Genomic DNA, 27811 nt, shown 5'->3' with positions numbered 1-27811 from the left:
GTAGACATATATAAAAACAAAAACTAAAAGACCATTCTATTTTTCAAGAGAACTAACTTGTTTCTAAGACTAATCAATAGGACTAAGATCTTGAGTTATCTTCTCATATGATATCTATTCCATTTCTTATCCACTAATCATTTCATCATGGACTGCAAGATCCAACCAGTCCATTCTGAAGGAGATCAGACCTGGGGTTTCTTTGGAAGGACTGATGCTAAAGCTGAAACTCCAGTACTTTGGCCACCTCATGAGAAAAGTTGACTCATTGGAAAAGACTCTGATGCTGGGAGGGATTGGGGGCAAGAGGAGAAGGGGACGACAGAGAATGAGATGGCGGGTGGCATCGATGACTGACTCAATGGATGTGAGTCTCAGTGAACTCCCAGAGTTGGTGATGGACAGGGAGGCCTGGCGTGCTGGGATTCATGGGGTCGAAAAGAGTTGGACACGACTGAACGACTGAACTGACTGAATCATTTCATCATTTTCCTCTTTTATTATCTTCTACTTGATCTTTGCTGTTTCCACTTCTCAAATGCCTGTACTCTTAAAAAATTGTCTCCTTTTTGTTGAAAAAAAAGTTTTTTTCCCTCATATACATACTCTCTAAAATTTGTAGAAAAAATATAAATAAGTAAGGATAGAAGAGAAACTATAGAGGAAAATCATAGGTAAATGAAATCAGTATGTGTATATATATGTATGCTGCTGCTACTGCTGCTAAGTCACTTCAGTTGTGTCCGACTCTGTGTGACCCCATAGACACCAGCCCACCAGGCTCCCCCGTCCCTGGGATTCTGCAGGCAAGAACACTGGAGTGGGTTGCCATTTCTTTCTCCAATATATATGTATACATATAGGTATATAATTCATATACAGGGAAATTTTTAATCAATAGTTATAATAACTAAATTCCCTGGCTTCCCTAGTGTCTCAGAGGTTAAAGCATGTGCCTACAATGCGGGAGACCTGGGTTCGATCCCTGGGTCGGGAAGATCCCCTGGAGAAGGAAATGGCAACCCACTCCAGTATTCTTGCCTGGAGAATCCCATGGATGGAGGAGCCTGGTGGGCTACAGTCCACGGGGTCACAAAGAGTTGGACATGACTGAGCGACTTCACTTTCTTTTCACTTTCTTTATAATAACTAATAAAGTAAAAAAAATTAATATATACTATTAGGCAGTGTCCACAGCACCACTGAATCAACATTGACTTTGTAAGGTATAGTTTGGGCCGAGGCAGAAAGAGGAAAGACCACCTCAACGGAAGTTCAGTTCAGTCACTCAGTCGTGTCCAACTCTTTGTGACCCCATGAATCGCAGCACGCCAGGCCTCCATGTCCATCACCATCTCCGGGAGTTCACTGAGACTCACATCCATCGAGTCAGTGATGCCATCCAGCCATCTCATCCTCTGTCGTCCCCTTCTCCTCCTGCCCCCAATCCCTCCCAGCATCAGAGTCTTTTCCAATGAGTCACAACTTCACATGAGGTAGCCAAAGTACTGGAGTTTCAGCTTTAGCATCATTCCTTCCAAAGAAACCCCAGGGCTGATCTCCTTCAGAATGGACTGGTTGGATCTCCTTGCAGTCCAAGGGACTCTCAAGAGTCTTCTCCAACACCACAGTTCAAAAGCATCAATTCTTCGGTGCTCAGCCTTCTTCACAGTCCAACTCTCACATCCATACATGACCACAGGAAAAACCATAGCCTTGACTAGACGGACCTTTGTTGGCAAAGTAATGTTTCTGCTTTTGAATATGCTATCTAGGTTGGTCATAACTTTCCTTCCAAGGAGTAAGCGTCTTTTAATTTCATGGCTGCAGTCACCATCTGCAGTGATTTTGGAGCCCAAAAAAATAAAGTCTGACACTGTTTCCACTGTTTCCCTATCTATTTCCCATGAAGTGATGAGACCGGATGCCATGATAATGTCGAGCTTTAAGCCAACATTTTCACTCTCCTCTTTCACTTTCATCAAGAGGCTTTTTAGTTCTTCACTTTCTGCCATAAGGGTGGTGTCATCTGCATATCTGAGGTGATTGATATTTCTCCTGGCAATCTTGATTCCAGCTTGTGCTTCTTCTAGTCCAGCGTTTCTCATGATGTACTCTGCATAGAAGTTAAATAAGCAGGGTGACAATATACAGCCTTGACATACTCCTTTTCCTATTTGGAACCAGTCTGTTGTTCCATGTCCAGTTCTAACTGTTGCTTCCTGACCTGCATACACATTTCTCAAGAGGCAGGTCAGGTGGTCTGGTATTCCCATCTCTTTCAGTAGGTTACTTTTATTCAGGCAAGGAGGGGTGACAGTCGGCCTAACGGCCAGGCTGAGTGCGGAAGGGGATCAGGGAGGCTCCATATTTATAGGGAGGTTTGTGTAAGTGATAAGGCAAATGTTAATCAGGCGGGATGTTTTGGGTATTCTTTAGTTGAAATGTCATTTGTGGTTGGGCAGGGGGTGATAAGTCTTCTGGGCAGGAGAAGGGGGTGGAAGGTTTCTGGACAGTGGGTGATCAGTCTCAGATAGATACAACAGGCCTGGAGCATCAGGGCAGAACCTAAAGTTCTGTTTTGTTTTTTCAGAAGTTATATGATTCAGCAAGGGCCTTTGAAACTGTTGTTTTCTTTTCCAGGTCCAAAAGACTCCTTCATTCCAGACCCTGAAATCGTAAAAAAAAATGGGAGAAAGGGCGCCATATCTCTCTGGCTACTTCCTGCTGGATAGGGGCAACGATTTTGGGTCTGGAATGGAGGATCATCCTAGGGCCCAGGGTCTCCTTTTTCTGAGCTTGGGGTGAGGGTCTCGAGAAGAAGAATGGTCTTGACCTGATCTCAAGAGATGGCCCGAATCTGTTCTTGGAGAAAACTTTGAAAGAGATTGAAGAGACAGGGTCCAAATAAGAGGAATAGAATGATAAGTACCAGTGGTCCCAGGAAAGGGAGCAACCAAGGGAGGACCTGTTGGAACATGTTTTGGGGACTGTAAAGGTTTTGTAACTCTTTTCTGTGGCATTCAATTCTGTCTCTAAGTTCTTTGACTGCCCTGGACTATGCCCATTTTATTAACAAAATAGCAGCAGTCCTCTCCTAAGAAAAGGCAGGTCCCTCTCTTTTCTGCGGTGAGAAGGTCCAGGGCTTGCCTATTTTGTAGGGCCACAGGAGCTAATGAGTTAATTTGTCTTTGAATTGAAATGAAGGACTCCTCTACATGCTCCGTGTCTTCATTAAGTTCTTGGGACAGCTTGTAGTAGAAATGGGTAGAGGTCGAGATGCCCCCAATCCCAGTGCCTAGGGCTGCTGCTATGCCAGTCCCAATCAGGAGGGGGGCTGTGACAGCTCGTCTTTTCCTGTGGGAAAGTTCCCCTTGAGGGTAGACTATTTGTTCTACCTCTTCTTCTTTGAGGAATGTTAGGCCCGGGATCAGGAAGACCAAGATGCAAGGTCCAGGGGGGTCCAACAGGAGACATGAATATGTATAGGTCCCACAGAGAATGAAGATTCCCAGATTGGTGCAATTATTTGTGCTGTTCCAGAGAACCCAAGTGGAACAGAAGGAGGGAGCACAGCCAGATTGAAGGTAAAGGAATTGCTATGTGCCGTGAGGGAGACAGTGACATGCATGCTAAACACTGGGATGTGTGTTGTGTGTACTGGAAGAATTGGAAGGAAGAGTTGAGAAGGCGGGTAAGGTGTTGGTTGCCAGAGAGAGGTTTTAGGAGAGGCCGTAATTGGGAAAGAAGGTCTAGGCGTTTATAAGGCTCAGGGGTCGCCTGTAACCAGGAAATGATGTTCTTTATGACTTGTTCTTGTTTCTTTTCCCGATTTTGATCTAGTACCCTGCCCCCGTCTGAGTACCCCCAGTGGGTAATGGGATAGAAACATGTTTCTTCCATTTGACTTATGGCAGGTACTCACGAAACTCCCTCTCTTTTGTACTTTAAGAGTGAGTAGGATTTGGACTTCCCGCCCCCGAGGTTCATGGTGCATGGTTTTGGAGCTGTATTATAACATGAGGAATGTACATAGGAATAAATGTCAGAGCAGGGGCAGGGAGTAGCCAGAAGGCTGGGGAGTGCAGCAAGGATAAGGAACAGAGGAGTCATGGGGCTGATAGTTAGGCAGCGCAGAGGAAATAGCACCCTAGGAGTAGAACACAGCTAGCAATGCAGGCGATACCTACAGAAAGACGAAGGGCAGGTGGCCAGTCCTGAGGGGAGAAAGTTACTAGGCCTATAGCAAGGATTAAGATTAAGAGTGCTATTATGGTTAGAGACACAGGGAGAGGCCAGTCAGGGCGAGGGGTAAAAGGCCCCAAGTTGGTGGTTGTTTGAATCTGAGGAGGAACAGCGTTCATTAGGATGTAGAATGATGTAGAGAAGGAGAGTAAAGAAATCAGTTTTGTCTGGAGTCAGGTTGTAGAAGGTTCCCTGGAGCCACTGGTTGAGACACCAGTGTAGTCAGGTCTTTGAAGGAGGTTCCTGTCGGGGCGCTGGTCCAGAGGTCTTGTAGTAGTTGGGTCAGAAACAGCTGTAGGTTGAAGAGTGTCCAGGTCATTCAGTGACTTCTTGGATGGTTGACAGAGGTTGTCGCCAGGTGAATTTTAAGGAGGTGGGTCCTGTGAGGGAGACCTGATAGGGGTCAGTTAAGGAGGCAGCACAGGATCGGAGGTGACCCGTTTTAGGCAAGAGAGGTGTACCCAGGAGGTGACCTTCTCAAGTTTAGCTGTAGTTGGAGTAAGGAGGATGATTTTGAATGGTCCCTGCCACTTTGGGGTTAAGTCACCCTGGGGCTTATTAGGCAGATAGGCCATGTCCCCAGTTTGTAAAGAGGGCAGGGAGGCTTGGGGGTCAGAGGCAGGCATACATCACCTCAAAGGGGCTCAGCCCCAGGGGCTTTCTGGGCAAAGCCCATATTCTGAGGAGAACTATTGGCAAAAGTTCAGTCCAATCTAGATGTACTTCAAGAGTTAGTTTGGTAAGGGTTTTTTTGATTATTCTATTCATCCTTTCTACCTTTCCTAAGGACTGGGGGTGGTATGGAGTATGAAATTTCCATTTACAGGGTATCTGTAAGAATTGGACAAGTTTTTGGGTGACCTTGGATGTAAATTCCGGGCCATTATCAGACTGTAGGGATGAAGGCAGGCCAAACCTGGGGATAATTTCTATGAGGAGGATTCAGGCCACGGTGTGGGCTCTTTTGTTTGTAGAGGGAAATGCTTCTACCCATCCCAAAAAGGTGTCTGCAAGGACCAGGAGGTATCTGACTCTCCGGACCGTGGGCATATGTGTAGAGTCTATCTGCCAATCCTGTGCTGGGAGGCTGCCTCGCACTTGATGAGTTGGAAAGGATGTCGGTTTAAGGTTGGAATTGGGATTAGTACGTTGACATGTTTGACAGGAGTGGGTAAGGTTATCTAAATATTGTTGGTCAGCATTGGATATGGGGAAGTGGTTACGGAGGAACAGTTGGAGTGTCTTGGATGAGGGATGAAAAAGTGAGTGTAGAAAAATTCCTCTGGTGGTGGGAGGGTCGAGTGGAGTCAGAGCTAAGATGACAGGGGACTGGAGGGAAGGATGGGACAGTGCTATCTCCTTTCCTTCTGGTCTGCAGCATTGTTGTAGGCTGATATGAGACTTCCCTTTTGATGTCCCCTACAGTGGAGGATGGCAGCTTTGTTTGGTAAGAGTGCTGCCTCTAGAAGTTTGTGGATCAGGTCTGAACTAATAATGGGGGATCCCTTTTGGGTTAGGAACCTCTTTCTCTCCATATTAGGATGTTTGAGTGAAGTATGTTATAGGCATATTTGGAGTCTGTGGGGATGTTAACCCTTAGATTTTTAGCCAGAGTTAAAGCTCTGGTGAGAGCTATCAGTTCTACCTGTTGGGAGGTGGTGCGAGGTGGCAAAGGTGAAGCTTCAATTGTGTGGGTTTCGTGATTGTGACAAAGGTCCCCCTGGATGATGGCATATCCTGCTGCAAAGGGTGGGGATTTTTGAGAGCTGCCACCAACGAACCAGTGTGGGATGTCTGGGTCTAGGATGGGCTGATCTGTTAAATGTTGGAAGGGGTTTTGGGTAAGATCTACTGTTAGGCTGCAGCTATGTAGGAGGGAGTCTGTTGTAGAGGACATGGGTAATAAGCTGGTGGGGTTAGTGGGAGAGCAGGGGGAGAATGAGAGCTGAGGGTCGAGGAGAAAGGCATGTAGGACCTGTACCCTGGAAGGGGGAAGGGAGAGGAAAGCCTGATGTGATAGTAAGTCTCGGGAGGTGTGTGGAGAACAGACTGTTAAAGGGGCATGTCTAGAGAGTTTATTTGTTTCGGGTACGAGGGCTGCGATAGCAGCCAGAGCCCGTATACCAAGGCCACCTCTTGGTCACCACGTCAAGCTGTTTTGATAGATAGGCTATGGAAGCTCAGGTGTCTCCAGCCTGCTGACACAGAAGTCCCAGGGCCTGTCCTTGGTTGGAATGTGCAAAGAGAAAGAATGGTCTGGTGTGATCTGTCAGGTGGAGAGTTGGCACTCGGAGGAGGCTCTGGGTGAGCTGGCGAAGAGGATTGGCCAGCGAGGAGGGATTAAAGAGGGGCTCACCCAGACATCCTTTAGTTGCCTCATAGAGTGGCTTTGCAAGGAGGGAGAAGTTAGGGATCCAGATACGGAAAAAGTTGAGGAGGCTGAGGATAGACAGGAGCTCCTTTTTTTTTTTTTTTTGGAAGTGGACAGTTAATCAAGGCCTGGATTCTATCTGGGGAAATAGTTCTTTGTTGGTGGGATATGGAGAGCCCCAGGTAGGTGACGTTTGTCTGGGCTATTTGGGCCTTAGATCGGGATACCCAATAACTGCAGGATCCCAGGGCCCCAAGGAGTTTGGCAGTATGTTGGAGGCAGAGTTTTCGGGTTGGGCTACAAAGGAGGAGGTCATCTACTATTGAAGGAGATGACTCGGGGCTAGGTCTAGTGTCTGTAGGTCCTTTTGTAAAGCCTGTCCAAAAAAGTGAGGCCTGTCTCTGAACCCCTGGGGGAGAACTGTCCATGTTAGTTGTTGTCCATGTTAGTTGAGTCTTGGGGTCTTGCCAGGTGAAGGCGAAAAAGGGTTGGGAGAGGGGGTGGAGAGGGATGGTGAAAAAGGCATCTTTGAGATCTAATACCATGAAGTGGGTTGCAGTCGGGGGTATGGTAGACAGAAGGGTGTAAGGGTTAGGGACTACTGGGAATGTCCATGTGATGGCCTCTTTGGCTTTTTGCAGATCCTGGACCAGGCTCCAAGAGTTTGGCCCCTTCTTTACTGCCAGAGTAGGGGTGTTGTGTGGTGAATGAGTAGGATTAGGATAGAGACTTGAAGAAGACGATGATAGGCTTAAGTCCGTTTTGGGCCTCTGGGGTGAGAGAATACTGTTGTTGAGTGATTATAGTCGAGGGGTCTTTTAGGGTAATGTGGACTGGTAGATGATGTTTGGCTATGGATGGGTGATCAGTGTCCCAGACTTGGGGGTCTAAGGCGGGTAGATCCAAGGGAAGGTCAGGGGTGAGGATAGGGACCGTCCAGGTGTCATCTGAATGCAGAATATAGAGACTGTATCGAGGGCAGGGGGTATGGTAATAAAGACCCCCAATTTGGATAACAAATGTCTCCCTAGGAGTGCCATCGGGCACTGAGGCATTATGAGGAATAAGTGTATAAGGGTCGATTTTCCAAATTGACAGAATAATGGAGGGCTGATTTTTGGCCTTAGGGGAACTCCAGAGACCCCCTTGATTGTGAGTTCTGAGTCTTGAGTTGGGCCAGAGTAGGAAATTAAGAGAAAGTGGCTCCAGTGTCTACTATAAAAGAGGTCTTTTTTCTGGCCACTACCCCATCTACCCTAAGTTCTGAGCTCGTGTTTGGGACAGGGCCAGGGGGCTGGAACCCGGGCCCCATCATTGGAACAACTCTTGTAGGGTTGGGCTGGGGTTCTGTGGAGAAGTGGGAATTTCCCCAGAGGCACCAGGGTGTCCCTGTGGACATTCCACTCTCCAGGTCTGGGAGGTGGGGACAGTCCATCTTCCAGTGTCCCCACTGGCCACAGGTTGGGCATGGTTTTGTGGGGGGCTGTGGGTTTGGGCATGCCTTTGCCCAGTGTCCTGACTGGTTGCATAGGAAGCAGGGCCCGGGTAGGGAGGGCAGGTCTTAAGCCCCGTTCTGGGATGACTTGGGCCAGGCTGATCTCTTCCTTTAATTGCTGCTGCCAAAAAGGCATATTTAGCTTTTCTGTCACGTTCTTTTTCTCTCTCAGCCTCCTCCTCTCTATTATTGAACACCTTGAAGGCTACTTCTAGAAGGTCTCTTTGGAGGGTCTCAGGGCCCTTTTCTAGTTGCCGAAGCTTGTGTCTGATGTTGGGGCGGACAGGCTGATGAATTGAAGGTGAAGGTAGAGTAACCAGCAGGGGTGGTGATATCTAGGTTGGTATACTTCTGGACTGCCTCTGTGAGGCATGCCAAGAATAAGGCTGGATTTTCGTCTGCCCCTTGGGTGATTTCTCTGACTTTATCATAAATGACATGGATATGAGTATTTTTCTGCATTCCTTCTAGAATGCAGGTAATCATATGATTGAGTCTCCTGATACCTGGGTCACCGGGCTGGTAAGTCCAGTGGGGATCTAACTGAGGCACCGCCTCATTAGCAACTGGGCTATCCTGGTCTTGGTTATGTAAATGATCAGCATGGGCTTTTACCGCTTGCCAGATAAGGTCTTTTTCGTCAGGGGTGAGAGTGGCGTTTAGGATATAATATACGTCACTCCATGTGAGGTTGTAGGCCTGGGAGAGTCTCAGGAATTCTTTTCGGTATCTGGTAGAATTTTCAGAAAATGATCCTAACTTTGCTTCTGTCTGGCTCATATCTGACAATGAAAATGGCACATGGACTCAGGTGGGGCCCTCTGGTCCTGCCACCTCTCTCAGGGGAAACATGTGTTAGGTACCTGACCCTGTGGCAGGGGGCAAAGGAAGCGGGGAGGGGGAGTCGGGGAGATGGGGTAGCGGGGTCGAGGGGGAGTCAGGAGAGGTTTCCAGGCCAGTAGGTGAGTTGGATGAAGGGGAAGGAGAGGGTTGGCAGGGTGGCGGGTAGGGAGGGGGCTGGGTAGGGAGGGGGCTTGTCAGTGGGGTCGATCTCCAGGGGGTGCGGAAGGTCTGGGTCTGCGGTTACCTGAGAAAGAAGAGCCCTTTTGCTTGGGAGGCAAGGTGCATAGAAGGACCTCGTGGGTGGAGCAGTCCTTGCACAGGGAGGGCCTGCTCCGAAGGGCCCAAAAGGCTTGGGCATAGGGGACCTCCGACCACTTGCCATTCCGTTTAAGGAAATCTGTGAGATTTTGAAGAATGTTAAAGTCAAATGTGCTGACTTCAGGCCAGCGATCTTGATTGTCTAATTGGTATTGAGGCCAAATCTGTGTACAGAGTTGTTTTAAACAGTTAGCTTTGAGTTCAGTGAGTGAGAGTGGTTTGAGATTTTTTCTTTTTCTTTTAAATTTTATTTTATTTTTAAACTTTACATAATTGTATTAGTTTTGCCAAATATCAAAATGAATCCGCCACAGGCATGATATTTTTGAGAACACAAGTCAGAAGGGAATCTTTTGGGACAGATTGGCCAGATCCCATAATTGAACGGCAAGCAGAGGCTCCTATTGAGGGCTCAAGTCGTCACCCGTAGTCTCAATAGGAGTTATGAGAAGAGAGCTCTGTGTCGAGGTGGAGCGTCCCCCACCGTCACCTACAGAGTGGCCCTGGGCTGGGGGTCCCCGGGATCCGGAGAGGACTGGGTTCTAGGGCGCCTCTAGAACACCGTCTGGATCTTACCTTAATCTAGGGGCTGGCTTGAGTGGAGTGTTGCATGTAGAGCAGTCGAATGACAAGAGTTCCCTGTTCTGGAGGTCATCAGAGAGAGAGAAGGAGAGGGAGTAGAGCTGAGGCCTGGGGGTATGCAAAGCACCAATAGAGCCTTAGCACAAGGCTTGCACCGCTCAGGCACTGGGTGCCCCGAGGGAAACTTGAGCCCTGGCAGAAAAGTGAGCTCGGAGGATTTCGTGCTCCCAGACTCCGGGAAAAGGGAAAACAATGAGAGTGAGGGAGAGTGAGAGTGAGACCAGTGCCTCGCCCCTTCCCGGCACCAAGAACGTAAGGTGTAGTTTGGGCTGAGCCAGAAAGAGGAAAGACCTTCAACAGAAGTAGGTTACCTTTATTCAGGCAAGGAGGGGTGACAGTCGGCCTAATGACCAGGCTGAGCGTGGAGAGGGATCAGGGAGGCTCCATGTTTATAGGGAGGTTTGTGTAACTGATAAGGCAAATGTCAATCAGGCGGGATGTTTTAGGTATTCTTTAGTTGAGATGGCATTTGTAGTTGGGCAGGGGGTGATAAGTCTTCTGGGCAGGTGTAGGGGGTGGAAGGTTTCTGGACGGTGGGTGATATGTCTCAAATAGATGCAACCAGCCTGGAGCATCAGGGCGGGACCTAAAGTTCCCTTTTGTTTTCTCTGAAGTTAGATGATTAGGCAAGGGCCTTTGAAACTATTGTTTTCTTTTCTAGGCCCAAAAGGGTCCTTCAAACTTTAACATAATTCTTTTAGGCTATAATAATTTTCATGTACTGCACAACTTTGTGTGTGTGTAATCATTCATTTTCTTGAATAGATTTTACTATAGAAGCTTGAAATCAAGCTTCAAACTCATTTGTCATTATCAAGTGAGTGTTTTTCCCTTTATTTCCTTTTGGCATCTCTTTTCTTAGAATAATTTTGAATTTTCAAAATTAGATAGTTAAGGAAAGCTTTGTTTTGAAGAATTCAACCTAATTAATTTCTACATTAGCATGGCTTATCTTGATATGGCTGGCAAAATGTAAAATTTCTACACCTAAGTTTTTAGGTTTCTCTTTATAATGATAATTTAATAAGCTAGCATTTATTGAGTACTTATTCCATGCCAAGTGCTATTCCTAATTCCTTGTATGTATGAAAACACTTAAGCTCATAGTAGTCGTAGGTGGCTGGATGTATTCAGTTGACCAAAAAGTTCCTTAGAGTTTCAAAAACCCAAAGGAACTTTTTTGCCAAACCAGTATTAAAATGCTTGTTTCACAGGTGAGAAAGCTAAGAGGCAGAGACATTAATAATTTACCCCAGGCCTCATGGCTGGAAAGTGGAGGCTGGAACCCACGCAGACTGGCTCAAGAATCTTAACTGTTGATCACTCTAATGCTTAAATTAGCTGATACAGCCCACAGAAAGGAGACAAGCTGACCATTTAATGTAGATTGCTGAGAAATACAACAGGAGGGAAGAACAGAATGGAAATTGTGCTCCCTGCTTAATTGGAGACAGTTTTCCCAAGGGAAATATATGCAAATTTAAGAAACTTTTTTCCTTTAGTCAGAAAATAGGTTCACGAGGAGACAGAAGAAGATTAAGACTGTGTATATCATGTCACTGAATCACCACTGTAACCCCAGTGCTTGGCACAGGCTTGCCTCAAGCTCTAGTTGCTCAGTAAACAGAGTTAATTTTGTTAGTGCTACATGATCTGATTTGGTGAAAGCTCTTTTAAGTAAACTCTACATATAGGAATTTTGTATGACATTTATTTCCAGGAAGACTAGCACACTTGAAATACCCTACATATCACCCAACAATAATTGCTACTGTAAGCAGTTCAAATTTTCTTTTAAAAATCACTCTTAAACATCCTTTCTCTTCTAAAAGGAAATTAAATACTCAGTAAGTAACCCTTCTTATAGAGAAGCTGGGTGTTTTCCCTCAACCAGGGAACATTGCTTTTCCTTGCATCCCCTAAGGGACCTTTGTTTCAGAACTGACACCATGGATCACTTAGCATCTTAACCACATTTATTTACAACTTTGCTCTTCACCTGAGGAGGTAAGTGTTCTTTTGTATTCTGAAGCATGCATTTTGATAAGGGTGTATATCATAATTAAATTTCACATCTCAAATTAAGACTACATCCCTGACTTAATGAGATACTAGCAAAAGTGCTTTATTAATACTGTGTTGTGCTGTGCTTAGTCACTCAGGACTGTAGCCCTGAGTGACCAGGGCTCCTGAGTGACATCAGGCTCCTCTGCCCTTGGGGATTCTCCAGGCAAGAATACTGGAGTGGGTTGCCATGCCCTCCTCCAGGGGATCTTCCCAACCCAAGGATCGAACCCAGGTCTCCCATATTGTAAGTGGATTCTTTACCATCTGAGCCATCAGGGAAGCCCAAGAACACTAGAGTGGATAGCCTATCCTTTCTCCAGGGGATCTTCCTGACTCAGGAATCAAACCAGCATCTCTTGCATTGCAGGCAAATTCTTTACTGATTGAACTACCAGGGAAGTTCCTTTTATACCTGCCAACAATTAACATAAATAGGAACATCACAAGATTCCAAAATTACTCAAGTCTTGGAAAGACTATTTTTCAAAAATTTCCCTTTAGCAAAGGATCCTACCCCTACCATCTTCAAAAAAAGGTTCAGTTTGAACAAGCCCTAGTTGTGTAATCAAGATTTATCCATCACATAAAAATAAAAAAAATTTTAAGTCACATTATCTACTGGAGAGGATGTGGAGAAAAAGGAACCCTCCTACACTCTTGATGAGAATGTCCATAGTGGCTCAGTATGGAGGTTCTTTAAAAAACTAAAAATAAAACTACCATATGATCCAGCAATCCCACTTCTGGGCATATGCCCAGAGAAAACCATTATTCAGAAAGAGTCATGCATCCCAATGTTCATAGCAGCACTATTTATAATAGCCAAAACAGATACAACCTAAATGTCCATTGACAGATGAATGTGTAAAGAAGATGTGGTATATAATGGAATATTACTCAGTCATAAAAAGGAAATAATACCATTTGCAGCAACATAGATGGACCTAGAACTATCATATTGAGTGAAATAAGTCAGAGAAAAACAAATATCATACAATATCACTTACATACAGATGAACTTATTTACAAAAAAAACACAGACTCACAGACATAGAAAACATAGTTACCACAAGCAAAAAGAGGTTGGGAGGAGACATAAATTGAGAGTTTGGGATTAACATATATACATCACTGTATATAAAATGGATAAACTACATAGGGAACAATATTCAATATCTTATAATAACCTATCATGGAAAAGTATCTGAAGAAGAATATATATACATACATGTATGTGTGTGTGTGTGTGTGTGTGTGTATAGCTGAATCACTTTGCTATATACCTGAAACTAACACAACTTTGTAAATCAGCTATACTTCAACAAAAAAATAATAAGGAAAATAGTCACATTATTATAATGAACAATAATGTACACAAAATTTTATATGTTAACACATTGAGTGTTAGAATTCAAATAAGAGAGCTGTAAAGACACACACATATTGAACACTTGTGATTAGCCATATGAAAAGTACCTGTGTAAACAAGTATCTACATCTATATATATGTCATATCTACACAAGTTACGTATTTCTCAGTATGTCATCATTTGCTCTTTCTTATTTGCTTACATTAGGAATCTGGTAAGAGCTAGACTCTGTGGTTACTCACTATTCTTACCACAATAAAATTGGAAAAATACTTTCAATAAAAAATTAAGTCTTATTATCATGAATTAATCAAACCATATGATGTAACAGATATAAAGCAAACCAATGAAAAAGTGAACTAAGAAATACATTTTAAAACTAGAAAAATAATCTAGAATGAAAACTGAAGGTGATATAGAAGCAGTAGCATTCCTGACCACAGTACTAAAAATATTTTTAAATCAGAGCTTCTTAGCAACCTGGATCCTAAAGGTGATAGAGAGATAAGGGGAAGCAGTGCTCAAGAGCCAGTGTTTATTTATTGGAAACTATCTTGCTCAGATGCATAATGGACAGTTCTAAGCACAATTGAAAAATTAATTTGGTCTTACAAAAGAACTACACTTAGCTGACAAGTGAGTCAAATCTAGTTCCTATCAGATTCCTAGTGAAAGTGAATAAGAAAGAGCAAATGACAAAATACTGGGAAATATGTATCTTGTATAGATATGAAATGTGTATAGATATGTGTATTTGTTTATACAAGTACTTTTCATATGTCCAATTTACAAGTATGTTTGATATGTGTGTATGTCTTTATATCTCTATAATTTGAATTCAAACACAATGAAGATATGGATAGCATTACTGTCTGTGTGAGATGTAAATATATAAAAGCCCCCATTTTACATTTTCTGCAGATATTGAAAAACATGTTTATGTTTTGTCTAGGGTTTTGTGTGTGTCTCTCTCTTTTTGTGTGTTTGAGTCTATTTTTCTAATATAAAGTCTGCTTCAAAAAAAAAAAAAAAAGCCAGTTCATTCCTGTATTCTGCCTGCTTGCTGTTGTTTGCCAGGAGTCTGCAGCTATATTAAATTATATAAAGATGAACATTAGAGCAACTTCAAAACCCATCTTTCCTCTCTTTTTGCTTACCATATAAAGCTGCAAGGAAACATTCTGTCATTAATTTTCTATACATACCTAACTCTGCAGAACTTTGAGAATAAGCAGCGTCTCCCAGAGTGGTTGTGTGTGTAACTAGAGAATATTAGTTGAAGCACTTCATCAGAGATAAAGCCTTACCTGCATGTGAGGCATTGTTCACATTAGCATTGCTCTAACGCAGTAGAATGGTATCTAGGACTGAAAAAAGCCAGTCATGTCGTTAAGGAATGGAATGGAAATTAATAGCTATTAAAACACTTATAGCTGAGTTTTGGGAACTTTACCAGAAGTTTCACACTGTTTGTCTTACTACTTAATAGCATTTGTAGGGAATACTGCTGGAAGTCTTAAAGAGACCAAATAATTTGTGGTGGTTACAAAGGTAGCTCCATAGAAGATTAGCTATCATACCTTTTCATTTGAGAACGAATCATATTGCCAGTGCAGACCATTGCCGTCTAAAATTGTGTTGGTTTGGTCAGGTACTTTACTTACTGATGGGTAGCCTATTGTAGAACTGTCAGAACTCAACAAATGCCAAAAGTTCTGTATTGCATGCAAAATCATGGTCTTACTATATTACACAGAAATGACAATGTTGTGAATTTGGTGGTATTCATGAACTCCGTTGTCTTTATAATCATTGTCTGCTCATTACAATGTACTAACTCTGCAGACAGTTTTCAGTGACATGTAGATCTTTTTTAACTTGCCCCTGAAACCCACCTATTGTGGCAGACAGTAGACCTTGGATCTTTATCTACTAAGTTGACATTTTCTCTATCTGATGATTTTCATCCCTACCTGTCAAATAAAGTACAGTGTTATCATATGTTTATATCCCAGTGAGCTGCCATTGAAGGATTTCATGAAAAATATAAGGGAAATGTAAGGGAAACATCCACCAAAACCTTCTCTAGATTAAGTATATGGACGGGGAGTCTATAGAGCAGGCAGTGGATGGTGCCATCTGCTTTTAAAGGATAACACAGAATGTGAATTAAAGAGGGGTTGGGGGCAGGTAGGAAAGGGGATTATTACGACTCTTATCCATTCATTCACTTGCTAAGTTGCAGAACTGTTACTAGCATGATGTACTCTCTCCTTGTCCCATCAGGGAGAAAACACAGAAGGAAATAACTGTAATGCAAAGCAATGTGCACTATATCATGACAATGCAGATGGAGGTTCTGGAGGAAAAAAAATCACACTTATGTTTGGATTATTAGCTCATCAACTAATAACATATTTAAATATTTGTAAAGGTATAAATATTGGGGCTTCCCTGGTGGTTCAGTGGTGAAGAATCTGCCTGCCAATGCAGGAAACGCAGGTTTGATCCATGGGTCAGGAAGATCCCCTGGAGAAGGAAATGGCAACCCACTCCAGTATTCTTGGCTGGGAAATCTCATGGACCAAGGAGTCTGGTGGGCTACGATTCATGGAGGTTGCAAAAGAGTTGAACATGACTTAGTCACTAAACAACAGCAAGGATATAAAACACCAACCAGGTTAGGACCCAGCCTTATCAGATCTGCTGAATGTCAGTACTGTTAGGACTAAATAACAGAGATTTGCTGTGCATTGATTTACTTTAAGATAAGAAGAGTACAGAAGTTAGATACTGAGTTCTGTTCTCTCACTCTATGAGAGACTTTAGAGGGTCCACTTAGTAACTTACTAGGCAGAGCATACTGGCACTGTTTCCAGAGTGTTCAGTGAACCAAGAATGAGGCTGCAGTCAGAAAGCGGATGCAGTGGGTTTCCTGTGTGCAGAAACCTCTGAATCTGAGTCTTGAACACTGCCACCAGAGGTCAGGGCCTGGAGGAGAGGGCAGTCTCTCCCAGGAAGGAAGTGTTGTATTACCTGAGGAAGCACAGGAACCAAAATCCCGTCCTCTCTTCCTGAGAGCAGCTCACTGCTGGCTGAATAGGGTTTGAAGGGAGGACCTCAGAAATGCTCTGCCTACGCAAAGGTATGTGTGAGTGCTCTCAGCTTTAAACCAGTCATTTTAGAAGGTCAGAGAAGGATGACTTTGTTCTATTTTCCAAATCCAGATGAGCCCTGCGGTTCTGTTGGCTGCTACCTCCAGAAAGGGAATGTTTGTTGGGAGTTACCAGGAGGGAGTGACTCTGTTAAAATACTAATCTGAATAGAGGATATAAAAAAGACTTTCTCTGCATGTTCATTATTTGTCTGTGATTTTCTGTAGATGCGGCTGCCGTGATTCTTTATGGAGGCACTCCCAGAAATAGATTCAAACATAGTGATTTTAAGTCTGTTTTCATGTCCAGTGGCCATTTGAATATGTCATTGGTGGTTTTTTTTTTTTTTTTTAGTGCATTCACAGGAAATCATTTGTCATATTTGTCAATTTGTCATTTGTCATATTTGTCAATTTGTCATTTGTCATATTTGTCTATCTTTTCCATATTACCTTCTCTTGCCCCAAACTGACAGTTTGTGCACAGCTAGGGTAATGATCGTGATTAAGTCATATGCTTATGTTTTTATCACCACTGTGCTCTGAGTTTCAGAGACTGGTACGCATTTCTTTAGATTCTCCTAAGCATTCTCTTAAAAGTTTGCTTAAATGCCTTTGTTTTTCTTTAACATGTTATTTCAAGTCCTCTAGGCTCCACTGAAATGTGGAGGGAAATTGATAAGTTTTTGGTTTTTTTGTTTTAAGTTTTTGTCAGACAAGTCAAAATAACTTTATTATTGAGGGGTTGGCCTATGCTTTTCAATGGAAGGAACAAAGACCTAAAAAGATCTGAGGCATGTGAGTAACCTCTTTGTTTTTAATGGCATACAGCAGATGGAATTCATTACTGACTTTTAAAAATGAAATTGTTCTGAATTATTATTTTATTTTTTCTTTTCAAAAGAAGTAAATACTATTACCAGGTTAGTTTTTCCTCAATCACAAACAACTGTGTAACAATATCAGAGTGCTGTGGGATATGCCCTTTCAAATTAGTGATAAATTTATGAGCATAATGCCCAGTTAAAAGGTTGAATGTTTTTCTTTTTATTTGGTTAATTTCAAAAGCAATTATTTCACAATACAGGGTAAATTATGTAATATCTTTGCAGAAAAAGAAATGTTTTTAATTAGAAATAAACAATCTAATTTCATTTTTCCAATTCAGCACACAGATTCAGTGCTGGTAATCATAATATCAATAATATGCAAAATGCCCAAGTTAGATATTTAGATGATTGGCTTTAGCCCAAACAACTTTTCATTTTAATCACAGAATCTAAAACTTTTAAGTCATCAAACAGGTTGATAACCAGTCATGCTGCTGCTGCTGCTAAGTCACATCAGTCGTGTCCGACTCTGTGCGACCCCATAGACGGCAGCCCACCAGGCTTCCCCGTCCCTGGGATTCTCCAGGCAAGAGCACTGGAGTGGGTTGCCATTTCTTTCTCCAATGCAGGAAAGTGAAAAGTGAAAGTGAAGTCTCTCAGTCGTGTCCGACTCTTAGCGACCCCGTGGACTGCAGCCTACCAGGCTCCTTGGTCCATGGGATTTTCTAGGCAAGAGTACTGGAGTGGCTTGCCATTGCCTTCTCCAGATAACCAGTCATAGCAAAATGTAATTTCCAAGCAACACCTAGTGTTTAAACAATTACATTCAGCTCAAATTTGAGAGGTATCCAAAGTGTCTAAGTTTTCAATCTTTGAGATTTAAAAAATATACAAGAATGGAAAAACCTTTAGACTATAGATGTTACAAAAGTGTGTGAAGCCCTTTTTCAAAGCTGTTGTTTTTAAGAATCATTTCACATACAGCCCAGTGATTATATTTTATAAGATTAGGAGATCCATGCGCACAGGATTCTGGCCACTCCTGAATTTCAGTGAAGCTCTGGGTTGGGTTGGACCCCGCCTTCCATTCCTCCCACCTGTCCTCCAAGCCATCCTCCCCTCCCCCAGTTGCTTCCTCTTCTTTATTCCTCTCTTCCTCCCTCCTATATATCATATCCCCCTGGCAGTTGCACACCCAGGCATCTTTGTTGCACAAGCAGATTTGTTTTCTCCAACCAGTGGCCATCACTGTAAGACTGAAAGACAGCAATTAATATTTTATACGTGGCACTTAAGCCTCTTCACCTAGATTACGCATTTTGCTTCTTTATACCCATCCAAAGGCACTTAATAAATGTTTATTGATTGTCTAGTTAGATTGTATTATGACTGATTTTGAGAATTTCCATACCCTCTGCTGTTACCGGCACTATATTTCCTGGCTTCTAAGACATACCTTTTTTCACATTTTAACTTTTTAAAATCTGAAAGTGTCTTATGATTAGTGGTGTGTCGTGGTTTAATTGACAGGATTTTGCCTTTTTCTCTCTCAGTGGTGCATCTTATAATCAATGCAATCTTGATGAAATACGTAAGTAAAAACTTTAGATAAATACATTACTTGTATTATATGCTAAATGCTATGCATTTCACATTTAAACTCTGTAATAGTATTCTCTTTCTGTTATGTTGCTTATCCATGACTAACTTGGGTCACTTCTCACTACTTTCCTCCACTCTAATTCCTTGTGGTTCTACTTGCTCTTGGACCAACTGCCTTGACTGAAAACCTCTGAAGATACTCCCAGAATTTTATTAGTAAGATAATTACCAATATTTAACAGTACTGATGTGGTTCAAGTTATGGTTCTACTCATTTAAACTATATGTACTTAGTGATTAATAATTGTTCTTAGAGTTTCAAATTACATATTCAAAGAATAGAAATAATGAATAAGTTCTTCATCATAAGATTGTTAGGACAATTTGTAAAAAAATATTGGACCAGTAAAATATTGAATATGAAATGTGTATGACAGCACTTGATAAACTATGAAATACTGTTCAACTATCAACTGTAGCATCAACATTAAAAATCAGACTATTGGAGGAAAGAAGAAATTATAAAATTCATCCCAAATTAAAGAGAGTAAATTCTGCATTTTAATTATCACTGGAAATGATGATGTGACCCATTAACTCATTGACTAAATTGTAAGAAGAACTGTGAAATCTCTCTTCAGAGAACTTCCAGCTTTCGAGTCCAAAGCTGTCTTGAATCCCAGTGCTGAATGCATGCCAGTCTCTGAAAGCTTGTGTCCTTTATTGAATTAGCAGAACCACAGCCCACAGCACCTCTGTGGCATTAAAAATAAAAGATGGTACTTAGATTCCCCAATTCCTTTCCTATCTTTGTTCCTTCCATTTAAGAGTCATATCGATCTGTAAATTACAGTAAGACTTCGAAAAAATAACATAAGGGTGTTTAACAGTGTATTTTGGAATCATTATATGACAAAGTTTTGTCTAACGGAGGAAAACATGGTGGAATGGAGTGGTGGGGAGATGGCCAGAAATTATTGTTTTTTCTGTGTTTGAATTGATTGCTTGGTCTGGTTGAAGCAACCAAAACTTATTGTCTATTTATTGGGTCCCCAATGTTATTTATTTACCAAGCCCTGTTATACATAAAGACTTAAACAGAATTGGCACATGAACATACATTTTAGTAGAGTCTTATTTCCCACAGAAAGTCATGGTGTAAGTTAATGCCCACTGGGAAAAAATTCTGTAAGTAATAATACTCCCTGGTCCCAGATATTCACAAACGAGAAATGATGCTAAATTGATTGAATCAAATCAGATAAGTCACATAGTTATTTCCATCATCAGGACCCTTTTTCTGCCATCAAGAAGATTTCGGATATTTCCAGCTTGAAATTTCATCTTACAATTTGCCAATGAAAAATGAATTCTACAGAAAAACATAGAAACCAAAAGTGCTTTTTAAAAAAAGCTGGTTAGGATATTTGTATGTATTTGAGCATTCTTTAATACTTACATTTCATTGTATTGGCTTTCACAGTTTCAAGAAAATAAAATAACAATCAAAAATAAATGTCATTGCTGTATCTTCAAAATACAGGATACTTCCACGTCAGTTAAAATAGTATTGTTGAATATAAATTTCATTGCTATAGTAAGTATAAAACACAATTTTTTTTTTGGAAGAGAAATATGCTTTGTGCATGCGTTGCTTTTGAAGATAGGGATACTTTCAAGAGCTAGAGTAAAAAAGACAAATACTATATTAAAGGCATGTGCAGGTGAAAAGGGGAATTGAAGGAGAGGGAATTGTGGTCATTTGAAAATCCTGTTTATCTTCTACACTTAAGCTTCCAATGGAGGGTCTGTCATTATCTCATTTCAGTCACTTTGTTTTCAAAAGCCAAAAGTTTTCTACTGTGAGCATTTTCTCATCTAATAATATATTGGGGGTTAATACACTTCCCATCTCAACTTATTAATAGTTAACATTTAACACTTATATTGGATGGACTTAATATTAAGTACTATACTAAGTGGTTTACCCATATTAATTCATTAACATCTTAACACATTTTAGCAAAGTTATATAAATCATGCATCAAGCATGTATTAACTCCTGGAAGTTCATGGAAGCACCATTTTCTAGTTGTTCAGACCAGAGACACTGCTGCATTTTTAAGACTCTTCTTTTTCCTCTTCTACTCTGATCATCCCTGAGATTCAGCTGGCTCTATTCTCAAAATAAATCCGGAATCTGCCCAGCTCTTAGCCACCTGTGCTACTCCCTTCTGGGTCCAAATACCTTAATCTTTCAGCTGCGTTATGGAAACGGCCTCCTGACTGGTCCCCCTGCCTCTGCTGCTTTCCGCACCACCCCTCTACCCGTCAGCTTTCAGGAAGGCAGGTGGAGATATGTGGTACCAGGAATCTCACTGTGTGAATCTCATTGTCTCTCTCCTATGCCCAAACCTCTTCAGGGGCTCCTCTCTCTCAGAGTGAAAGCCAAGCTGAAGTTCTCATCATGGTGCAGTCTTAACTGGTCATCCCCACCTGAGCGCGTGCGCGCACACACAGCGCTTGTTTCCTTCAGTGCCGCTGCATTCCACCTACCTTTGCTGTTCCTTGAACCCACCAGACATGCTCGTTTCTTTCACACGGCTTTTTCAGTTGCTGTTCCCTCTGTCTTGGAGATTCCCAGGTGGCTCAGTGGTAAAGAATCCACCTGCAAATGCAGGAAAGGTGGAAGATGCAGGTTGATCCCTGGATCAGAAAGATTTCCTGGAAGACAAGATGGCATCCCACTCCAGTGGAAAATCCCACAGATTAAGGAGCCTGGCAGGGTACAGTCTACAGAGTGTCAAAGAGTTGGACAAGTCTGAGCCTTGGAGGCTCTTCCTATAGAGGCTCATATAGCCAGCTCCCTCATGTTCTTTAGCCTTTTTTCAGGAGTTATAACTTTTCAATGTGACTTTCCCTGGCCACCTTATCTAAAACTTAAAACCCTCCAGCCCCGCCACATTTCGTACCTGCCTTCTCTGTGTTTTTTTTTTTTTTTCCTCCTTAGCACTTATCAGTAACAAATATGTGTGTTGATATTTATCTTACTAACTGGAATGCAAACCCTGTGAAGAAGAATGTTTTTGTCTTTTTTTTTTCATATTCTTTCTTTTATACCAAGAACAGAGTCTAGTGTGTAATAATATATCCTCAAATATTTGTTGACCGTATCTTCAGATATCAACCCTGTTCATTAGGTATAATTATTACCCCCATATTATAAACAAGGAAGTGAAATCGCAGAATGATTAAGAAAATGCCTGAAGTCGAGCAAGCTAAGGGTCAGAATCGGGATTCAAATCCAAGACTTGATTTTGGAGTCTATGTTCAGACCACTCCTTGTTTAAATCACTGAGTAGATCAATTGGAAAAATAGGACTATATATAGATTCAACTATTCTCTGGGATTTTCTGCAATGTGTTTTTCTTCCAGTTAAGGGGAAAATTGCGAGTGCCTGACCTGGCACGGCCAGACATAACAAAGCCTCTTTCCTCCATCTTTCTTTGACTTTTTTTTTTTTTTCCCTAAAAAGAAGGTGTAAGTTTTTAACATGGAAAAGTGTATAAACAAATGACTCCAATCCCACTCATGTTTATGTTCTAGTAGTAATAATAAAGTAACATATGGGCAATGTTAAAAAGAAAAAAGCAACACTCTGGAAAAATACAAAATGAAAGCATTTATTGAATGTCTACTGTGTTCTATAATAAATAAGTGCTAGAGCTCTGTATTTGGTAAGACAAGTAGAATTTAATGAGAAGGACAGACATATATGCAGACAGTTATAATTATGCATTTCGTAGAGTGTCACAGTCGGGTTATGTCTACGTCTGAATTGGAATTTAGATGAAACAGCAAATAGAGATCTGCTGACAGCTGAAAGCCGGGCCTTGGAGAGTTGTGGGGCAGGTGTGTAAATAGTGAGTGCGTGCATGTATGCTAAGTCACTTCAGTTGTGTCGAACTCTTTGCAACCTCATGGACTGTAGCTCATCAGCCCCCTCTGTCCATGGGATTCTCCAGGCAAGAATACTGGAGTGGGTTGCTGTGCTCTCCTCCAGGGGATCTTCCAGACCCAGGAATCGAACAGTCATCGCTTCCATCCCCTGCCTTGGCAGGCGAGTTCTTTATCACTAGCGCCACCTGGGAGTGAAAGGGGATTAAATATCTCAAGAGTCAGGAAACACTTTATGAAAGAGGAGGTTGGGGAATGCCAGCAGTAAATGTGACACGTCACAGTTTTGCTTTAGATGACTGGACTAAGTGAGAGAGACTACTTTAAAACAGCATTACATATGCTGCTAAATAGAAATTACAGACAAATCAAGTTATCTGAAGGTTGTGTAAATACATATTGAATTTAATTAGTAAAAGGATATATCATTACTTATCTAAATGCATCATTTGGAAAATTACCAATTGCACATCCTTCCCTACCCACCTTGCTCCTCTGGGAAGTCAGGTTTCCAGCTGTTCATTTCTTTGATTTGACAAGGTCGCTGTGAACTTCTGACTGTCATCCAAGTGCTGGCAGTCCCATCTAGCTTAGTGACAGACTGCTAAGTTGTTACTCAGGGTGTCTGTAAAAAGGACCCTATGCCCTTCCATGGTGGTGATTTCTCCACAAACAAGTGAAAAGCAGGCAAGATATTTAAATAGTGTTAGGAAGAAAATATTAATAATAGGAAAAATATAGAGTTATGTGATCACATGAGACTGTAGTAGGGTGGGGCAGCAGTGGGATTAGCTTGGATAATGATGGGGGGCATCTCTGAGAAGGTGTCATTAGAGTTGAGACCCATATGGTGAGAAGCCATACACTAACCAAGTAGAGAGATTGTAAATATAAAGGTTGGAAGATGAAAACAAACTTGGTTTGTTCACAGAACGGAAAAAGTACAACTGGACAAAGTAGTAATAGTCCAGGATGAGGTCTCAGAGTCAGCCAGTGACATAATGTACACTCATAATTGATGTTCATTTAAGCCTAAGAGCACTGGAATTGTTTTTCTTCTTTAAGTGTGTCTCAAGTATAAATCCACTACTATTTCTATCAGTAGTAGAAAATAACTGGAATTTTCTCTGCACTGCATCATTTGTAAAAACCTTTACATGCATTCTCATTTTACTTAAAATTCCTTAACATCCTCATGAAGTGTGTGTGTGTTTGTCGCTCAGTTGTGTCTGACTCTTAGCGACCCCATGGGATGCAGCCCACCAGGCTCCTCTGTCCATGGGATTTCCCAGGCAAGAATACTAGAGTGGGTTGCTATTTCCTTCTTCAGAGGATCTTCCCAACGCAGGGATCAAACCCAGATCTCCTACATTGCAGGCAGACTCTACCATCTGAGCCCTGAGGAGAACTTCATGAAGTAGGCAGGACTAACTTTATTTCTATTTTACAGAGAAGGAAACCGTGGTATAAAAATGTTGCATAACATAAGGCCTACAAAGCAGCCCTTCCCCCAGTTACACGGATGTAGGTCATATGATCCCCCATGCATCATCAAAGTTGTCCAAGAGTCAAATCTGTCTTTTAACCTAGAGTTAAAATGAACTTGGGGCTTTGGTATATAACTAAAGCCTGCTTGCTCATTGCTGAAAAAAGAGGAACAAAGGAGTTCCTACAGTGAATCAAAGAAAAGGTGATCTCAGTTTGCTCTAATAGCCTCTGTGTGTGTGGGTATGTGTTTTATAGCATAAGTTCTTTCAAGGCAAAAAAGAATTTTTAAAATGGAAAAAAAAAAAACAAAACAAGGCTTTCCATGTGGCTCAGATGGTAAAGAATCTGCCTTAAATGCAATCTGGGCATATTAGAAATATCTCAGGGCTGGAGCTATTAAGCTTGCTTATTAGAGGCAAGTCAGGGTTGTACACTTAACCTCATATTCTTTTTTTTAATTTTTAAAATTAAGTTATCATTTAAGTTATCATGTAGACGTATGATATTTATTGTCTTGGTCTATTAGCTAAGAAAACCCTTTTCACTTTTGTGGATTTATTATATTTTTAAATAGTATTTCCTGTTTCTTGCTTATTATATTTATATTTTCATTTGTATTTCTACAAATGTAATTCTCTGTAAGACATGGCCTTGATTGAAGTTTGGTGACTTTTCTCTTTTAATTCAGTCCTTTTTCATATTTTTAAATTAGTTTATTTATTTCTCCTTTGGTCTTTGGTTTCTTAACACCTTATCTGTGTGGATGATTAACTCTTAACGATATATTTTTTTTTTACTTTAAAAGCATCTCACTTTTCTTAGTTTTTAAAAAATCCTATGTGTTTTTAAAGCTTCAGATAAATATTTCATTTAAGGATGGCTTTTTTCCCTATACTTTCTCTTTCAAGTCTTAAGGCTGATTTCCTGATTTAACATCATACATTTTTGTAATAATCAAAACAACCACCACTAAATCTTAAACTTGAAGAAACTATCTCCAGGTTATTATTCACTATTGTTGAGATACTTTTTCTCAGTTTCAAAATTATTAAATAGTCCATAGTTTAATTTACTCCATAATGTAATTCTTCAAGACATTTACAGTTTCTAGTTTTAAATATATAAATATTTAAAGTCAATTTGTAATATATATAATAATACATTTTAGAGGCAGCTTAATTTTTAATGTACTCTGTAGCTTAAGGGATAGCACATATATTTTATCATTTCAAAATTGCAAATCCTGAAAAACAGAAAATGTCCAGACCCTTATTTTCCTCAAGGTCTTGACTCTTTTTTTTCTATACAGTTAACCTTTCAAGTCAGCAACCACATTTATCTTAAGGTACATGTACATGTTATGCAAACAATTGAAATTGTGGCAACTCTGAGAAAACATGTCTTGTTAATAAAAACTGGATCAGAGCACAAGCAGAAAGGGAAGACTTCAGGATAGAAAAGGTGGTATTTCAAAACTTGGTTTCTCATACATTTCTCAAAGTATATATTCAGACACTGGTCCATAATCAAGATAGCAGTCCTTATGAACTAGCTTCAGTTTTGTTGAGAGAAGACTGGCCATCAACATGTTTTAATCTTCCCTTACTTTCCTTTGTCTTTCAAAGCATATATTTTACCGTTGATAATTTTAAGCAAAAATAGTGAAAAGGGACTGCTGTTCCCAGCAGGAACATTAAATATAGAAAATAGGCTTTTTGAAATAGAAAAAATAAAACATTAGGTATGTGATGGTAAATCAATACAAAGTGAGATATTCTGTTTATATTTTGTATCACCTTTCCTACTGTGGATGATTTACTACTATTGAATCAATACAGGAAACTGATAATGATAACATAACCAACATATGAAGATGACAAAAATGATAAAGCTAGCAAACTACCCAAGTGTTTTTAGAGCTTCTTGTCTACTTTTCCCCTGCAGTCAAGGAACAATCGCACTGATACTTGGTTCTTCCAGTACCAGCAAGGGACTTACTTGCTGTCTTTTCAGAGGTGATTAAGCTTCATGCCACTTGCTAACAAAGACGACCAATTTGAAAAGAATGCTGGTGCAATTCATAGCTGAAAACGTTAGCTGTAAGGCAAGTCCTAAAGCTTCTGTCATGACAGGATGTAGGAAGAGGTACAGATTGGAGGGGCAGGGGATCTGCCAGCTATTTTTTTCTGAAGCTCTGTAGTGTTGCATTGGGAATTTCCCATACTACTATATCTCAGAGTACTTGATTACAAGGAATTCCTAACTGGACTTCTAACCTTCTTTTCTTTCTTCATGCCCTTCCAATCCATTATCCACACTACCATCTTAATGATCTTTCTGAAACGTATTAATGGGACTGATTGGTTCTCTTTTAAAAATCCTCTTAAGATTTACCATTGCCTGCTACATATATTCCGAGTCCTTATGTTACACACACTATCTTTTATGGTTTGGAACCTACCTTCCTAGCATCTCCTGTGCTCTATATCCTCAGTCCTCTTTGTATTGACCTCATTTTAAGAATGCCTGTCCACTGGATTGTTGCAAGACTTCAGTGAGAAACTATATATAGATTACTCAGTAATAGCCAGTATTTACTGAACACTTACCATCTTAGAAGGTGCCAAAGACTGGGCTGAGTCTTTATGTGTATTTTCTCATTTAATCTTCATACAACCTTGTGAGGTATAGACCCTTTTATCTATAATCTCCATTCTCTAAATGAAGAAACAGATTTTGAGAGGTCAGCCAACTTGCCCAAGGTCATACCTATAGCCAGAAATGGAGTTGTAATTTTATCTAGCCAACTTCCAAACTGATGCCTTTATAGACTTTACTGCTGCCTGGCACACTGCCTGGTGTACAATCGGCTTGATTAAATATTCATTAAAACAAACATTACTATAAAACTTACAGTGTCTAGAAAATGACCTTTTTTTCTTGCCTCCATGGTGCAGCAAGGTTAACTGATAAAGCACTTTTTGGCCTCTTTTAAGATGCTCCTATCTCCTCTACGCTGTCTTCTTTCACTTCACACTCACGGACCTGTAGTGTGCTAATTGTTTAAGTATCGAGTGCCTTTCATCTGTGGGCTCTTCGTCTCACGCCATATCGTCACTGTCTTTGTGTCCTTGGAGAAGAGCAGTTCAGCAATTGTGAACGAATGGAAGCAGTGAAGCAAGCTCTGAAGAGAATTTTGAAATATGTGGGGTTTTCCCCTTTCTCAAAAATGAGGAATTCCTCCTTCCGTTTAATGTGTAAGTGCATTAACATTCTGAATAACACTCAACTGGGTCATTATGAGAGAGCAGAATCAGACTTACGAGGTTGGAGTGGGAAAAGGGAAGATGAACCCTTCTTTTTCTTCAGTCCCCTTTTCCCTACACATGAAAAAGAAGCACATGATAACATTTAGAAATGGTGAAATT

At 41.1% G+C, this 27811-nt stretch overlaps 1 protein-coding gene across 8 annotated transcripts in view; it reads left to right on the top strand.

Moving 5' to 3' along the window:
- OXR1 (oxidation resistance 1) overlaps nt 1–27811 on the top strand; it is a 565559-nt gene that overhangs the window by 393542 nt on the left and 144206 nt on the right. The window contains exon 1 of one of the 8 annotated variants that reach the window (XM_027561331.1): nt 16343–16496. The exons of 4 other annotated variants lie outside the window; for them this stretch is intronic. In XM_027561331.1, coding sequence (XP_027417132.1) covers nt 16478–16496 — 19 coding nt within the window. In that variant the 5' untranslated portion in view covers nt 16343–16477. Of the gene's footprint in view, nt 1–16342; nt 16497–27811 lie in introns of those variants that run through there. 3 more of the 8 variants (XM_027561332.1, XM_027561327.1, XM_027561330.1) reach the window with 3 other exon arrangements.

The sequence above is a fragment of the Bos indicus x Bos taurus genome, chromosome 14 (assembly GCF_003369695.1).
Source record: "Bos indicus x Bos taurus breed Angus x Brahman F1 hybrid chromosome 14, Bos_hybrid_MaternalHap_v2.0, whole genome shotgun sequence".
Classification (NCBI taxonomy): Eukaryota; Metazoa; Chordata; class Mammalia; order Artiodactyla; family Bovidae; genus Bos; species Bos indicus x Bos taurus.
Note: the sequence above shows the minus strand (reverse complement) of the source record. Positions and strands in the feature narration are given on the sequence as shown.